At 34.4% G+C, this 18,556-nt stretch overlaps 1 protein-coding gene across 5 annotated transcripts in view; it reads right to left on the bottom strand.

Moving 5' to 3' along the window:
* The window catches only part of KIAA0586 (KIAA0586 ortholog), a 143,632-nt gene that overhangs the window by 88,174 nt on the left and 36,902 nt on the right, over positions 1–18,556 (bottom strand). For all 5 annotated transcript variants that reach the window (XM_051977737.1, XM_051977741.1, XM_051977739.1 and 2 more), the window contains exons 6-10: positions 16,545–16,719; positions 14,826–15,047; positions 7,805–7,964; positions 6,245–6,412; positions 1,147–1,267 (exon numbers count right to left, since the gene is read on the bottom strand). In XM_051977737.1, coding sequence (XP_051833697.1) covers positions 1,147–1,267; positions 6,245–6,412; positions 7,805–7,964; positions 14,826–15,047; positions 16,545–16,719 — 846 coding nt within the window. The remainder of the gene's footprint in view (positions 1–1,146; positions 1,268–6,244; positions 6,413–7,804; positions 7,965–14,825; positions 15,048–16,544; positions 16,720–18,556) is intronic.

The raw sequence follows: 18,556 nt of genomic DNA, 5'->3' as shown, positions 1-18,556 counted from the left end.
AGTTGCATTTGTAACCAGAAGGATGTTAAAGTACACTCCTTATGTTTATTTTTCAAGAATCCGTCTGAAGCCAATTTCAACAATTGTTCTTCTTCCACATGTGACAAATCTGGCATGGATTTATATTTTATTATGAATAATTTTACTTTTTGTTTATTATTATTTTGTGTATATACAAAAAAAAAGAAAAAAGAAATATATTTTGATCGTTATTAAAATGCATCCTTTTTTTTGACAAGGGGTACTCAACATTACAAAAATTATAGAAGGGGTATAGATATGTCAAAAGTTTGAGAAACACTGCTCTACACAAATGTCTAATTGATATTTCTAAAATTAATCACCTTAATCAATAAACTCTAGTACCTTCTTAGGTACTAAGAGGTTAATTAACAACAGCAGGGGTTAAGTGAAGTCTGTGACCTTTTTTTAAATATATATACATATATATTAATGGTATTTCAACATAATTTATTTCCTTTGCAATTCTAAGTATTTTATTTTATTCACTTAAAAACATTATTTTAAGAAGGGGTATAAAGGCTTTATCAGACAGACAAAGGGATTCATGACACAAAAAAGGTTAAAAACAACTACAAAAGAAAAAATCATAATCTCTTTTGATCCATATTTAAAACCTTTCACATTCCAGATCCAAATCATTTTTCCATACCAATTTCACTTAAAATTCCAGACAAAGTGTGTTACCTGATATTTCATTTACTAAAGTTCCATCATTTGTCTCCATATATTTGCATGGATCATGCCTCATGCCTGGAATGTTTTCTCTTCTCACCTCTGCCAGTGATAATTCCTAGCTTGGCTAAATTGATTCTTCCAATGTTTTCCTGATCCCTTCTCAACCATGCTCAGCCAATAATAGGTAGTCTATGATCTCAGGGAAATCACTTCACTATACAAGAATTCAGTCTCCTCAGCTACAAAATGAGGAGGTTGGATCGGGCATCATTTTCAGCTCCCAATTGACTGATCTAAACATAATCATCTAAGTGTAATACAATAAGAAGCTACAAAACTATAATTTCTCAAAATTTATAAAGATGCTTATGTCTAAACTTTCTATTTTTCTCTTTTTGATTAACAGATACAACATCTTTTACTCCATTCTCTCTCTTTTTTTTTTACCTGTCTCTCAGAGGATCCTGTTTTATTCTTGATGTGGCTAATGAAATTCCTTCTGAGGATGTACTCTCTTTTACTTGGGTGTCCTGACTATTTAGGATCTGCTCCAATAATCTTCCGTTTCCTATAAAGCAAAAATAGTTTCAAGTATTATTACTAATTTTAAAAACTAATAATATATAAAATCTAGCCTTTTATATAACTAGAAATGTAACTTAAATACAAAATTAACTGAATTTATAATAATAACAAACATTAACAGCAAGAAAATTAACATTTCTATGAAATATATTTGTTTACAGAATTCTAGGTGTTACTATCAGTAACCTAAGGAGGAAAAAAATATAGAACTAGGACTATGACTATAAAATTAAAGTGATTTGGTTTCAAAATTCAGCAGAACTTGAGTATTTTAAAATAGGTAATCTAAGGCAGATTTTAACTCTCTTTTCCATTAACTTTCTTAATGATTTCATCTGCTAATTCTTTTCCTAAAATAATTTTTATTTTGATATTTAGGAATCTCTTCCTAACATAAATAACAAGTTCTAGATGTATCTAAACTATAAACAAAGTCTTTTCAATAATGTAACACTTTTAAATCAGAATTATTCTTCAGTACTTATAAATATTTCCACTAGCTTGGAAAACCACTTTTCTATATCTACTTAAACTAATAATCACAAATTAGATTAAAAACAAGTTCATGCTTATTAAATACAAAATTCACAAATGTTTTAAAATTATGCTATGCAAGAAATATTTCCAATTTAATAAAGTATAATAAAGATGAATGAAAAATCCTACATTCAGGGTGAAAAAAATTTAACAATGAAAGTACAAAATGACTGAAAATGCCTAGACAACATCATGTGACAAAGATCTAAAGGGTGTTCATGGACTGCAACATGACTTAGATTCTCAACAAGCTTTTATCAAATTAATAGAAGAATAACATCCAGAATTAAGTAGACAACAGTTTCACGATCCTCAGCAGTGACAAACTACATATAAAGAATTAAATTGAATTCTAATATTTTTATTAGAGATAATCTCAAAGTTCTATGAAATCTTCCTTTTCATTGTAAATACTTAAGAGCTATAAAAAATAACATGCAATCACAGGAAAGTATTCAAATTCTAAGGAATTATTAAACTAACAAATTTCTTAAATAATGCCTATGCTTACATTATTTTGTTACAGTTATGATAGGACTCCAGTATGAAACTCCATGGATGCTAAATGATCTTAATATTCATAAAGCACATAGGTAAGAGTTTTTCCCTTCCATATTTTTTTTTATTTTAACCCCATGTCAAATAGTTAATGCTCTCAACTTTTCCCCTAATTTCTGCTCCCAATAAAAAACTTCCCTATCAAGCCTGATAGTGATATGACCTTGACAACATCTCTATTACATCTGTATCTGATTAAGAATATCCCTTTTGTTTTCAGATGATGAAACTGAAACTATTTCTATCCATATAAAAAGATGCTCCAAATCATTATTAATCAGAGAAATGCAAATTAAGACAATTCTGAGACACCACTATACACCTGTCAGATTGGCTAAGATCACAGGAAAAGATAATGATGAATGTTGAAGGGGAGAGGGAGAAACTGGGACACTGATACATTGTTGGAGGAGTTGTGAACGGATCCAACAATTCTGGAGAGCAATTTGGAACTATACTCAAAAAGTTACAAAATTGTGCATACCCTTTGATCAAGTAGTGTTACTATCCCAAAGAGATCTTAAAGAAGGGAAAGGGACCCACATGTGCAAAAATGTTTGTGGCAGCCCTTTTCATAGTGGCTAGAAACTGGAAACTGAATGGATGCCCATCAAATGGAGAATAACTGAGTAAATTGTGGCATATGAATGTTATGGAATATTATTGTTCTGTAAAAAGTGACCAGCAGGATGAATACAGAAAGGCTGGGAGAGACTTACATGAACTGATGCTAAGTAAAATGAGCAGAACCAGGAGATCATTAAATACTTCAACAACAATACTATATGAGGATTAATTCTGATGGATGAGGATTAATTCTAATCTCTTCAACAATGAGAGGATCCAAATCAGTTCCAATTGATCTGTAATGAATAGAACCAGCTACACCCAGAGAAAGAACACTGGGAAATGAGTGTAAACCACAACATAGCATTTATACTTTTTCTGTTATTATTTGCTTGCATTTTTGTTTTTCTTCCCAGGTTATTTTTAATCTTCTTTCTAAATACGATTTTTCTTGTGTAGCAAGACAACTGCATAAATATGTATACATATATTGTATTTAACATATACTTTAACATATTTAACATATATGGGACTACCTGCCATCTAGGGGAGGGGTGGGAGGAAGGAGGGAAAAAGTTGGAACAGAAGTTTTTGCAAGGGTCAATGTTGAAAAATTACCCATGCATATGTTTTGTCAATAAAAAGCTATTTTAAAAAAAGAAAAAAAAAAGAAGGTCCTTTTGACATCTGGCATCAATTATCTATTCTCCATCAAACCCATTTTTAGGATATATAACTTCATCTGAAATCCAATCTTGAACAAGTTTCCTCCTAGATAGAATTCCTCTCTTCCTTCAAGATTCAAAGCAAGAACACTTTCATTCAAAGCTGTTTCTGATTCCCCCAACTATTAGTGGCTTTCCTCTCTACCTTCTCTGCATTTATTTCATTTTATTATTTATATTATTTTTTATTATGCATATTTTATCCTGTGTATATGTACATATCACATATGCCCATGTTGTCTCTACAACAGAATGTAAGTTGTTTGAGAACAAGAACCAGAAGAACATGGATTTAGAGGTAGAAGGGACCTTTTAAGTCATCTAGTGCATCCCCCTCAGTTTTTATAAATGATCTGCTCAGTGTCCCACAAGTAATAAACAGCTGACCCTGAATGTGATCTCAGATCTTCTGACTCCAAAGTTAGTGTCTGCTCTGTGGTATCTTAATGCCTATCATAGATGATAGCAATTCAAAAGTCAAATAAGTCAACAAATAAAAACAACAATTTTTAAATCTTCATTTACATCCATACATATAAGTTTTACTATGAAAACATGCTTATAAAGTTCTTTGTGACCAAAGTCTATTTGTGTTTACATCTTTTGTATAAAAGTCTAATTCCAAGTCTATAATATGCAGTATTATTAGAGTAACTATTTTACTGCATGCTAATAGCTTAATTTAAAACAAAAACTCCAGAACGTTATTTTTAGCTTTTTTTTAATGTGTATCCAAGAAAGCGATCTGTCATCCTTCTGGTCTACTACTTTCTTCTGTTTTATCCAGAGTCAACTGTCATACTTTAAAGTTTTAAGATTATTTCATATTTTTTACTTTATACACCAGCATCTAGCACTCTGGCATATAGTAGACACTTAATAAAGCTTGTTGAATGTCACAAAGATTTTATTTAAAACAAAAAACTAAGCTCAATAGTTTACACTTAGGAGAGATTCTGAGAAGCAGAGAATGCATGTAGTATAGCAGATTAAATGGTTGGCTTTGTGATGAGAAGATATAAATTCAAATCCAACCTCATTAATATATGTTGTGAAACTAAAAGCATGTGGTATGACCTCTATTTCCAGGAAACTGTTATAAGTAAGATATAAAACAGTTCCCCATATCAATAAAATCAAAAATCCAGACTTGAGCAAAAATTAACAAGCTAGAATATGTCTAGAAGACTAGCATGTTATATGAGGAAGGATTAAAGGACTTACTGAAGTTTAGCATGGGGAAAAGAAAACTATGGAAGGACACCTTTCCAAACACATGATAGGATGTCATGTGGAAGAAACACTAAGTTTATATTGTATAACTTTAAAGAAGAAGAATAGGCAGAAAGTAAGGAGGATGACTTCTTAACAAGTAGGACTATCTGAAAATGAAATGAACAGCCCTATTAAGCAGTGAAGTCCTCATCACTTAGAGTTCTAAAGTAGTAGACTGACTGCTGGCCATTTTATGGAACAGATTCCTGCACTGGCCATTCAGATAAATTATAAGATTCCTAACAAGTTTTGGACTTTTCTATTCTATTATTAATTAATATTATTATTCGGTAATGGAGAAAATGATGAAAAATATACACATAAGTCCAATATGACAAATATAATATATGAAATAAATGACAATAAACCATAAAGTTTTAAAGTTCTAAATCCAAAATTATTAATCCAACCAAGCCAAATACAAGATTTTATATCTCTATATGTATAAGTAGTCTTAGTTTTTCTTAGAACCTTTCAGTTGGATTGAAATAAGGCAATCAATAAACATTTATTAAGCACCTACTATGTGCCAGGCACTGTACTAAAGGGATACAAAGAGACAAAATCCAGTCTTCTGCCCTTAAGGAGCTCACAGTATAATGGGGGAGATAACAAACAAGCTATATATACAAGATAAATAGGAAATAATTAACAGAGAGAAGGCACTAGAATTCATAGGGGTTGGAAAAGGCATGAGTCACTAAACAAAGAATATTTTTTCCTGCCTAAACACAGCAAGGATACATCAAGGTTACAAGAACATTTAGCTTCTCTGGCTTTAGACCACCTTCTGGAAACAAGATTGGTCAATGTATTATCAATGGATGGCAATTCATGTAGTCTCAGGCACTCACCAAGTCTGAGAATCAGCAAATATATATGGTACTGGGACTTTTTATGCTCCCAGACCAGGAAAGTCAGGAAATTGGGCTATCAGATAGCATCTGGCAGGAAACTGAGTCACGGAAGTCAGAGAAGCTGCATCAGGAAAACAGTAGTCCTATCACAGTTGTAGTGTCATGATATATGTTGAAAGACAAATATGTTGAAAGATCAAGGAAGAGATTCCAAAATTGAAGCCATGGTGGAAAATACCTTTCATTGATGTTAAATTAAGAGTAATCAAAAAAGGGCACACTAAGAGACTGCAAATTCCTAAAGATAAATATAAAAATAGAAGTAGAAACTATTATATGAAAATTTTAGCAAATAGTTAAGAGTCAACCAGTATTTACAATTAACTTTCAATGATATATAAACAAAAGAAAAACAAATATAAATTGTTACAAGTCTATTACCTGTGCAAGATAATATCTGCAAATTTTCCTTTTCTTCCCTAGGTTTGGCATTTTTGGAGATTTTATCATCTTTAGAAACAGGTACAGGAGCAAATCTTCGGGGTGCAGGGGTTTCAAGTGGAGATTTTTGGTTGTCAAAACCCAAATCCTTAACTTGCCTTAAATATGCTTAAATGCAAAAGGAAAAGCAACCTTAGCAATAAAAAAATTTGCATTTTTAAGTTGTGCCTGCTCACATATTTTTACAATATAACTAAAACTTATGTAGCCATTAAAACAAAAAACAAAGGTGGCAGAACCAAAGAAGCAGCATGAAATAGTGAAAAGAACACTTCACTTGAATCACAAGAAACAATAACCAACACTGTTGCTTATTACTTGTTTTGACTTTGTATAAATCAGTTAAACTCTCAGGGCACTCATTTCCTCATTTGTATAATAAATGGGTTAATAATATTAATAATAATAGCTACCATTTATATAGCACTTTAAGGTTTACAGATCACTTTGTAGATATTTGATCCTTATAATAATCCAAAGAGGTAGGTTCTATAATAGAACCTATTAACTAATGCTAAGTGATTTGTCCATGGTTTCCCATCTAAAAAATGTCTGAGCCTGGATTAGAACTCAGATCTTCCTGAACACTGATAAGGTAGGCAACTGGGATATTGAATTGTCTTTAAACCAGGCCAAAGAAGGATTTCCTAAAGGAACTAGGGATGTTTAGATTACAGAAGAGAAAACTCAAAGGTACTTGACAGTAGTCTTTATGTATTTGAAGAGCAATAATATGAAAAAAAAAATTATTCTTGCATTTGGTTCTAGAGCCTACAACTAGGACCAATAAAAGAAAGATAAAAAAAAAAAAAAAAAAAAAAAACAAATTTAGGATTGGTGTTAATGACATAACTTTCTGAGCATTAGAGTCATTCACAGTGAAACAGACTTTGAAGAAACCTCAAGGCTCCCTACTATTAGAAATGATGAGCAGGCTGATTTCAAAGAAGCCTAGAAAAACCTACATGAACTGATGAATGAAGTGAGCAGAATCCAGAACACTGTATATAGTAACAACAAGATTAGGTGATCAACTGTGGTGGATTTGGCTTTTTGCAACAACTTAGTGCAGCAGTTAAAGACTTTGGATGGAAAATGCCAAGCACATCCAGAGAGAGCCTTATGGAGACTAATCTTAGATTAAAGCATAGTATTTTCACCTTTTTGTTTGAATGCTTTTTTCTTTCTCATGTTTTTTTTTTCCCCCTTTTGGTCTGATTTTTCTTGTACAATATGATAGATATGGAAATATGTTTAAAAGGATTACACATAGTTAACCTTTATCAGATTGCCTGCTCTCTTGGGAGGGAAGAAGTAAAGGAGGGAGAGAGAAATAATTTAGAACACAAAAGTTTCACAAAAATGAATGTTGAAAACTATCTTTACATATATTTCAAAAATTAAAACACAAGAAAAAAAAAGAAAATGAAAGTTATCAAGGATGAGAACTGAATCAAATCAGTATTAGACATGACTCACTGAATTTAACACTATTTTTACCTTGACTAGGAAGCTCTGTGAATCTGTGATGTGAAGAATAGTTACTGCCAACAGGACACTGAAGTTCTGATTTTACAAATGATTTTTCTACTGGATTGGAAGATGGCACAATGACAGGTTGGTATCTACCACTGTTGAATGCAGATGCAATTAAATGGTTCTAGAAGACAAAATTACTTTATGACTTTTTTCAAACGCATGGGGGGGAGGAGGGCAATCAATTCTATTTGAGACTATAAACACTTCCTAACTTTCAACCAGACAAACTCCCTAAAAGGTACATTGCTTAAAATTGGATAAGCAAAAAACAGATAATAATCAGATGTCAAACACTTCCCAATTACATTTTAATCTGTTAGCACTGAACCATGAAATGGCACTGTGCCCCAAGTGCCCTCATCTCCAATGTAAACTGAATATTGCTGGTGAGGCTTCTGCTCTGTACTACTCAGTACTACTCTGCATCAGAAGACCCACTATGAACTATAAACATTTAGCCTCATTCGTTACAAAAACTGAGTCAACGAAATCTAAATCTGCCTTTTCCAAAGGAATAAGCCATGCCTAAATTTTCTGGTCTCTGTTGCACTTCCTATCCAGGACACTTCAGGAGACTCCTCCATTGCTTAATATCCTTTCTGGTTGTCTTTTTGTCTTTGTTTTTCTTTAAACTCTACTAAGCGCTCTTTCAGCACTGCCCAGGCTAACTTTGTAACATCAGGCTCTGAGTTATTTAGTAGTAGTCTTGTGATAGAAGGTTTCTTAGAAAACATGGAGGTCCTACACTTAACACCATATACTAAGATAAGATCAAAATAGGTCCATGACCTAGGCATAAAGAATGAGATTATAAATAAATTAGAGGAACATAGGATATTTATCTCTCAGACTTGTGGAGGAGAAATTTGTGACCAAAGATGAACTAGAGACCATTACTGATCACAAAATGGAATTTTTGATTATATCAAATTAAAAAGCCTTTGTACAAACAGAACTAATACAAACAAGATTAGAAGGGAAGCAACAAACTGGGAAAACATCTTTACAGGTAAAGGTTCTGATAAAGGCCTCATTTCCAAAATATATAGAGAACTGACCCTAATTTATAAGAAATCAAGCCATTCTCCAATTGATAAATGGTCAAAGGATATGAACAGGCAATTTTCAGATGATGAAATTGAAACTATTACCCCTCATATGAAAGAGTGTTCCAAATCACTATTAATCAGAGAAATGCAAATTAAGACAACTCTGAGATACCACTACATACCTGTCAGATTGGCTAAGATGACAGGAAAAAATAATGATGAATGTTGGAGGGGATGCGAGAAAACTGGGACACTGATGCATTGTTGGTGGAGTTGTGAACGAATCCAACCATTCTGGAGAGCAATCTGGAATTATGCCCAAAAAGTTATCAAACTGTGCATACCCTTTGATCCAGCAGTGTTTCTACTGGGCTTATATCCCAAAGAGATACTAAAGAAGGGAAAGGGACCTGTATATGCCAAAATGTTTGTGGCAGCCCTGTTTGAAACTGGAAAATGAATGGATGCCCATCAACTGGAGAATGGCTGGGTAAATTGTGGTATATGAATGTTATGGAATATTATTGTTCTGTAAGGAATGACCAGCAAGATGAATACAGAGAGGCTTGGAGAGACTTACATGAGCTGATGCTAAGTGAAATGAGCAGAACCAGGAGATCATTATACCCTTCGACAACGATATTGTATGAGGATGTAATCTGATGGAAGTGGATTTCTTTGACAAAGAGACCTGAGTTTCAAGGGATAAATGATAGACAGAAGCAGCTACACCCAAAAAAAGAACACTGGGAAACGAATATGAACTATTTGCATTTTTGATTTTCTTCCCTAGTTATTTTTACCTTCTGAATCCAATTCTCCCTGTGCAACAAGAGAACTGTTCGGTTCTGCAAACATATATTGTATCTAGGATATACTGCAACATATCTAACATATATAGGATTGCTTGACATCTAGGGGAGGGAGTGGAGGGAGGGAGGGGAAAAATCGAAACAGAAGCAAGTGCAAGAGATAATGTTGTAAAAAATTACCCTGTCATGGATTCTGTCAATATAAAGTTATTATTAAATAAAATAAAATTAAAAAAAAAAAAAAAAGAAAGAAAACATGGAGGTCCTTTACTACTAAGAAGTGAGATCTTCTGGAGGAACATTTAATCCAAACAAGTCTGAATTTTTTTTCCCCTGAAAAGGCAATAAAAAAATTTGCTTGGTCCAAGCCACTGACATAGCTACCTGATTATCCAAAGACAAAAGTGCAGCAGAGGAGTCAGCTCATTCCTCAAGCATGACACATGCTTCCATGACAAAAAAAGAGGCAAGGAAGCTTTGCCCACCTAAACCAATACCAAATCCTTGCTAGATTTCCTTTTCATAATATTGTCAATATACTTTCTTGTGGGATGTGAGATAGTTTAAGTGTCCCATTTTGCTTTGATCTGAACTTGTACTACCTGATCAAGCCTGATATCAATGGGACCAGACCAATCTGTATGCCTTAATAGTATACAGATGATTACTATATACCATAACTTTAATAAGGACCTTTTTAGTACAAGGAAGTAAGATTTTCAAGTTAGAAAACAATTTCTACTCATTATCAAATCCTAGTGCCATCTACTGGACAGAAATATCAATTTAGAGATGGTCAATTTAGCTCAGATTCTAAATAGGCAAATTTTAAGCTAAGCCAGATTTACCATCAAAAGTTTGATATTCTTGGTATCCAGAACCTAATATAGTAGCATGAAGACCAAACAATTAATCAATCAACAAGCATTTATTACCTGTCTACTATGTGCCAAATACTCTGCTAAGCAATAGTTACATGAAGACAAAAGTGAAGTCCTTTATCCTTAAGGAGATACTAATCTATCAAAGGAGATAATATGTATACATATAAATATATAGAAAGTCAATACAATCTGATGGAAGTGGATTTCTCTGACAAAGAGACTTAACTGAGTTTCATTGGAGAAATGATGGACAGAAACAGCTACACCCAAAGAAGGAATACTGGGAAATGAATGTGAACTATTTGCATTTTTGATTTTCTTCCCGAGTTATTTTTACCTTCTGAATCCAATTCTCCCTGTGCAGCGGGAGAACTGTTCGGTTCTGCAAATATGTATTGTATCTAGGATATACTGCAACATATGTAACATATATAGGACTGCTTGCCATCTTGGGGGGGGGGGGGAGGGAGGGAGGGGAAAAAAACGAAGCATAAGTGATTGCAAGGGATAATGTCGTGTAAAAATTATCCTGGCATGGATTCTGTCAATACAAAGTTATTATTAAATAAAATAAAATTTAAAAAAAAAAAAAAAAGAAAGTCAATACAAGGTAATTTTGAAAGGGAAGGCATTAGTATAGAGAAAAAGCTTCATGTAAAAATTAGGGAAACAAAGCTATAGCACAAGGGTTCCTAATCACCACTCTAAAGGGTTTAGTAGCCAAGTACTACACCAAATACAGAGAAACAATGGAAAGCTGAGATTTCTGCAACTACATCAGTATGCCTCTGAGTCTCTCTTGCCTGCTAGGACACTCACTTTTCACTCCTGATTCTCTACCTCTCAGGCATTTATTTGTATTTATTCACCTTTTGTTTATTCTATATAGTTATCTAGGTAATTCTACTTATGTAAGTCCTTTAAAAGTAAGAATTGTTTCATTCTTTGTAGCTGTAACACTTAGCACAGTATCTGACACAAAGTAAGAATTTATTAAGTGCTTGTTGATTGGCTGACTTCTAACTCTTTCTTCTCAATATTCATTTATTCTATTCTCCTGGCGATCTGCTTCTACCTCCTTGATGTGGTTATTTATTTCCCAAGGTTTTGACCTTTTCTATGTCTAAAACCACTTCCTTAGAGATCCCATAAGTTCCCATGAGGTTAAATATCATGTCTCTTCTCAGATATCATTAAAACCCACGTCTAATATTTCTTTTGAACTTGCCTCCTGGATATTCCACAACTATCTTAAATGCATCAAGTTTAAAAACAGAATTTCTGCTCCCCTAACTTACCTATTTATGTTGCTAGCAACAACATCTGTTTATATCGGACTGACTTTTCCTTCTCCATTATTCTTCCCTGTTATTTATAAACATGTGTCAATTCTACTGTCACAACATCTCACATCTATTCCCTTTTTTTTTTACTCATACACATATTTGAATACCTCATTTAAATACTATCTCTCACCTAGATTATATCATTTTGAGTACTCTCCCTGCTTGCAGTTTCTTGCTTCTTCACTCACCCTCCACATATTTGCCAAAAGAGTTTTTCTGAAACACAGTTCCAATTATTTGATTTCTCTGCTCAAAACCTTTTCATTGGTTCCAAACTGCCTATAGAAGGAAATACAAACTCTCCAAGCTGGCATTTACTGCCCTATCCAATCCAGCTCCCACTTGCCTTATTTTATATTAGTTTACTTCATGTACTCTACCTTCCAGCCAAATTCATCAGTAGCTTTTCTGAAACTAGACACTTCAATTCTCTACCCCAGACAGCAAGAGATACAAAGAGAAATTCCATTCAGAATAACTGTTGATACCATAAAATATTTGGGAATCTATCTACCAAAGGAAAGTCAGGAATTATATGAGCAAAATTATAAAAAAGTCTCCACACAAATAAAGTCAGACTTAAATAATTGGAAAAATATTAAGTGCTCTTGGATCGGCCGAGCGAACATAATAAAGATGACAATACTCCCTAAACTAATCTATTTATTTAGTGCTATACCAATCAGACTTCCAAGAAAATATTTTAATGATCTAGAAAAAATAACAACAAAATTCATATGGAACAATAAAAAGTCGAGAATCTCAAGGGAATTAATGAAAAAAAAATCAAATGAAGGTGGCCTAGCTGTACCTGATCTAAAATTATATTATAAAGCAGCAGTCACCAAAACCATTTGGTATTGGCTAAGAAATAGATTAGTGGATCAGTGGAAAAGGCTAGGCTCACAAGACAGAATAGTCAATTATAGCAATCTAGTGTTTGACAAACCCAAAGCCCTAACTTCTGGGAAAAGAATTCATTATTTGATAAAAACTGCTGGGATAATTGGAAATTAGTATGGCAGAAATTAGGCATGGACCCACACTTAACACCATATACCAAGATAAGATCAAAATGGGTCTATGACCTAGGCATAAAGAACGAGACTATAAATAAATTAGAGGAACATAGAATAGTTTATCTCTCAGACTTGTGGAGGAGAAAGAAATTTGTGACCAAAGATGAACTAGAGACCATTACTGATCACAGAATAGAAAATTTCGATTACATCAAATTAAAAAGCCTGTGTACAAATAAAACTAATGCAAACAAGATTAGAAGGGAAGCAACAAACTGGGAAAACATTTTCACAGTTAAAGGTTCTGATAAAGGCCTCATTTCCAAAATATATAGAGAACTGACTCAAATTTATAAGAAATCAAGCCATTCTCCAATTGATAAATGGTCAAAGGATATGAACAGACAATTTTCAGAGGATGAGATTGAAACTATTACCACTCATATGAAAGAGTGTTCCAAATCATTATTGATCAGAGAAATACAAATTAAGACAACTCTGAGATACCACTACACACCTGTCAGATTGGCTAAGATGACAGGAAAAAATAATGATGAATGTTGGAGGGGATGCGGGGAAAACTGGGACACTAATACATTGTTGGTGGAGTTGTGAACGAATCCAACCATTCTGGAGAGCAATCTGGAATTATGCCCAAAAAATTATCAAATTGTGCATACCCTTTGATCCAGCAGTGTTTCTATTGGGCTTATATCCCAAAGAAATACTAAAGAAGGGAAAGGGACCTGTATGTGCCAAAATGTTTGTAGCAGCCCTGTTTGTAGTGGCTAAAAACTGGAAAATGAATGGATGCCCATCAATTGGAGAATGGCTGGGTAAATTGTGGTATATGAATGTTATGGAATATTATTGTTCTGTAAGAAATGACCAGCAGGATGAATACAGAGAGGCTTGGAGAGACTTACATAAACTGATGCTAAGTGAAATGAGCAGAACCAGGAGATCATTATACACTTCGACAACGATATTGTATGAGGACATATTTTGATGGAAGTGGATTTCTTTGACAAAGAGACCTGAGTTTCAATTGATAAATGACGGACAAAAGCAGCTACACCCAAGAAAGAACACTGGGAAACGAATGTAAACTATCTGCATTTTTGTTTTTCTTCCCGGATTATTTATACCTTCTGAATCCAATTCTCCCTACGCAACAAGAGAACTGTTCGGTTCTGCAAACATATATTGTATCTAGGATATACTGCAACATATCCAACATATAAAGGACTGCTTGCCATCTAGGGGAGGGGGTGGAGGGAGGGAGGGGGAAAAAATCGGAATAGAAACGAGTGTCAATATAATGTAATTATTAAATAAAAAATTTAAAATAAAAATAAATAAAAATAAACTACTTAAGGTCAAAAAAAAAAATAAAAATAAAAAAAAATACCAGAACTGTTTGGTTTTCTACATCCTCAGCCCAAAGCATATTGATTTATTATTTTTTTTTTTTTTTGGAATTGAATCTTAATACTGTTAGGCACTCATTTAAAAAAAAGCTTAACATCATCAAAATCCTTATACAAGAAAGGCAAAGCAACCTACAACTACTGGGGGGGAGAGGGGAGAACAAATCAGAGTCTAACAAGAACTCAGTGAAAATGAAAATACACATTAATAAAAAGGTAAATAGAAATCATTTTAATTTTTGCCAGTGCTGGCCCCAATTTCCCAGATAAATTCAAAAGTGATTATCTCAGACTTTTTATATATTTACTTTTTGGACATTTAACAGATATAAACTAGTTATATGTAATGCCTTATTAAAGATTTTAATAATGGTTATTTGTCAGCTTAAGATAACATAGTAATAAGAAATACAGCAATATCATCTGGTTTGAATGAGGATACCTGAATATCGACTTGTTGTTGTTCTATTTTTTCTAGACGCCTAAGGTGTTGTTCTATAAATACATCAAACTGCTTCTCATGGTCTTGGCAACAAGATTTCTCAGGTTGAATTTTAATGTTTTTCTGCTGCTCTGCAACACGTTGTAGTTGTTTATCTGTCTCCTGGAGTTTACTGAGTAATTCTGATACAGAATTAACTTTTGCTTCCAAATCACTCTGTACCTGAAACAAGAAAAATATAACAAAATCAGAATTTCTTATTTTAAGATAAATTAGCCCATCATCTTTTCTCAACAATATACCAAATACAAATATTTGCATATGTTTTGCATTTATTTAGTCATATCTCTCCCCACATAGAAATGAAACCCTTTGAGGGTAAGGGTTGTATCCAGAATGGAGAGGTATTTATCAACCAACAAATGTTTATTAAGCAATCACCATGTGACAGGCAATATGCTGGCTACGCAAAATGAGCCTATATTCTAATATACATACAGGTATGAAAATATAAACAGGATAAAGTATATAGCTATTGAATACAAACATACACAACAGAGTTAAATAAAGGTGGCCTGGGAGGAAAGGTACTAGCAATTGAGGCCCAAAGTAAAGAGGGACAGAATCTAAAAAGTCTTCTTACAGAGCATGGCACTTGAAATGTTAACTTCAAGGAAGAGAAGACAGAGACAAGAGTGGAGAGCACAATGGCCACCACAAAAGCTTGGCCCTCTTCTTCCTAATCCCACTATGACTACTCTATTTCAGGCACCATACCTGACCAGGCACCTCCAATCTGACCATTCCAAATCATCCATGCTCCACAAAGCAGCCAAAGTGACTACCAAACGCCTGAGAGTGCTTACCATCTCTAATACCAAAAGAGGAATCGCTTGGCCTTGAGAACTGCCAGAACTTGGCCTTTCTGATCTTTCCATTTCTCTAACCTATTAGTCCCTTCTCTTCATGCTTGAGGTTCCAACACCCCAATCCGGACCTTGGCTCTGGCTACTCTCCAATCACAATGTAAGAACAAATAACTTTCAAAAACTTTGGACCAATGCAATGAACCACCATATCTCCAGAGGATTTACATCTAGGTCTTACCTACCTCTTAACAGAGCTATCTTATGTACTTCTGATGAAAAGGTGATGAATTCAACACATAGAGACATGCACTTTTGGGATTGGAGCTTTATGCAGGTTTGCTTTTTTTGTTATTTTTTATTTTCTACTATGCTTGTGGGTTAAAAGGGTTTTTTCTTCCTTTCTTGCTCTGTTTTTAATTGGGGGCAAGGAAAAGGGATGGAGAGAGAGTTTTAACAAAAAAAGATGAAAACATTTGTGAAATATTTTTAAAATGAAGAGAAAAGATGGAAATTTAGAAGAAAGTACATATAAGGAAGGACAGCTTTGAAATTAATATGTAGAATTTATTATATACTTATTAAAAAAGTAAAAGATATGAATTAAAACTCATAGTTTCATATATAATATCTCATGACCTTCTTCACCATGATGAAGTAGGTAATCCAAGCTACCAATTGTAAGCAAGAAAAAGTAAATAGGCAACTCTATTTTCCATAGTAATAAGAAATTTCCAAGATCCTCTCTAATTCAGGAGTAGGATACAATCATCTCTTATATCACATTTTAGAAATATGCTATAAATTTATAGTAATTATTAATCAGTAAAAAGGGGTTGCTAAAGAAACCTACTTTTATCAGTGGAGCTGCTGTTGCAATGGCAGCAGCTGTTGCTGCTGCTACAGTTGAAGGGGAATCCATTCCACTGGATGATAATTTCTTCTCCACAGAAATAGGGTCTTTCACCGTACATGCATCTTCTAAAAGCTGTACTTTCACTTCTTTAAAAGTAGGTGAGTGTTGGACTCTGTAAATAAAACAATCCCAAGAAATCAAATGAGAAACATCAAGAATATTTCAATAAATATCTTTAATTTTTTCTAATCTATCTGCCCCTTTATTCCTTATAAGCATTCTCATCATCATTGGGTATCATTGCGAAAGTTATCCAAATTTCACTGAGTAGGACATAATTTTTAGATACTATTAAAAGATACAAATGAAAGAGAAAGCATTCTCTTTGTCCTCAAGGAATTTAATATCTAAGGAGATGGGACTTTGATCTATAAAAGATTTAAAGTTTGTTAAAATATTTTGGAGATCAAAATGGCAGAGTAATATCAGAAAGCTGCTTGAACTCTCCCAGTTTCCCTTAAAAACCACATGAAATCAGGCTTCTGAATAGTCTGATAGACTGAAACTACTTTTCAGCTCAAGATAAAAGACTGAAAAAACTTCAAGAAAAGTCAGTATCACTGGAGTGAAAAGGGTTTTCCAGCCCTAGTCAGGTAGATTCTGGGAAAGCTGGTGAGAGGGTCTTAATCACAGCGAATCAGCAACTAAGACCTTCAGTGCTGGCTCAGCAGAGGAGCACAGCAGGGAGCAGCTTTCAGTCCCAGCTCAGAAGGCAAACTCTGGGAAACCAGGCTGTTTCCTGAACAGAACAGGCAAAGCTACCCCCTACAAGCAAAAGGTCTCTGTGATCAAAGCCAAGGCTCAGAGCTACACAGAAAGCTTGGGATAGCACCCGGCTTATCCCAAAAGCAGAACTCAATAACAAAAGTTAAAAAAAAGAAATATCAAACGAAAAGGAAAGATAGTGAGAAACAGGAAAAAAAAAAAAAAACCTTGACCATAGTAACTGTTATGGTGACAGGGCAGACTAAAACACAAACACAGAAGTGCAACGAGAGCAGAATTCGGAATAGGGTACAGGGAGGGTATGTAAGAAATAGAGGCACAGGCAAATGTTATGTGGAGGTAGAGCTAGCTCTAAGTGGCAACACTCACCACTGCAAGTGCCATACCTCCTTCCTTAGTGCTCAGGAAGCCTTGCCCACCTCTCTCCTTCTCTATGGACCAATCCTTAAATAACCCAACCTTTCTGGCTCCTAGCGGACCTCCCTACTAATAGGGGATATAAGCAAAACTGTGCTAAAAATAAACACTCTGACTTCACCTCTGCCTCCTTGTTGGTCTGTCTCTGTGTGATCCGGGTTGGAGCCCAAAGGCAGGTGAACTGGCCTAGTTGTGGCCACCGATGGGTGGGCATATAGATCGAGCAGTGGACTATGACAAGTGGCCCCCTGAACAGGGACCACGTGGCTAAGATCTCACCATGCAGGAGGTCTACAGGCACAGGGGCAGGGACATATTGAAGGCCGGACATAAAGAATCAATGTCTAGCCTATGGAATAGCCCTGTATTTATCACAAAGAAGAAATCTGGAAAATTCAGAATGATAGTGGACCTTAGGGCTGTTTATGCTACTATTGAACCTATGGGAGCCCTACAGCCTGGCATGCCATCTCCTAAACTAGTACCCACAGGCTAGCCAGTTATAGTAATCAATATACAAGATTGTTTTTTCTCCATCCCTCTGGCCCCAGAGGATAAGAAAAGATTTGCTTTTGCCATTCCCTCTATAAACAATGTAGGACTTGATCTGCGCTACCAATGGAAAATTCTCCCTCAAGAGATGTGTTGTAGACCTACCTGGTGTCAGGTGTACATAGCACAAGTGCTAGAGCCAATAAGGAAAGCGTGTCTTCATGCCATGATACTGCATTATATGGATGATATACTGTTATCAATGAAAAGTAGGAAAAATCTCTCTGCCCTGCTGAAGGAGATCATAAGCACTT

This window comes from Antechinus flavipes, chromosome 2 (assembly GCF_016432865.1).
Source record: "Antechinus flavipes isolate AdamAnt ecotype Samford, QLD, Australia chromosome 2, AdamAnt_v2, whole genome shotgun sequence".
In the NCBI taxonomy this organism is placed as follows: Eukaryota; Metazoa; Chordata; class Mammalia; order Dasyuromorphia; family Dasyuridae; genus Antechinus; species Antechinus flavipes.
Note: the sequence above shows the minus strand (reverse complement) of the source record. Positions and strands in the feature narration are given on the sequence as shown.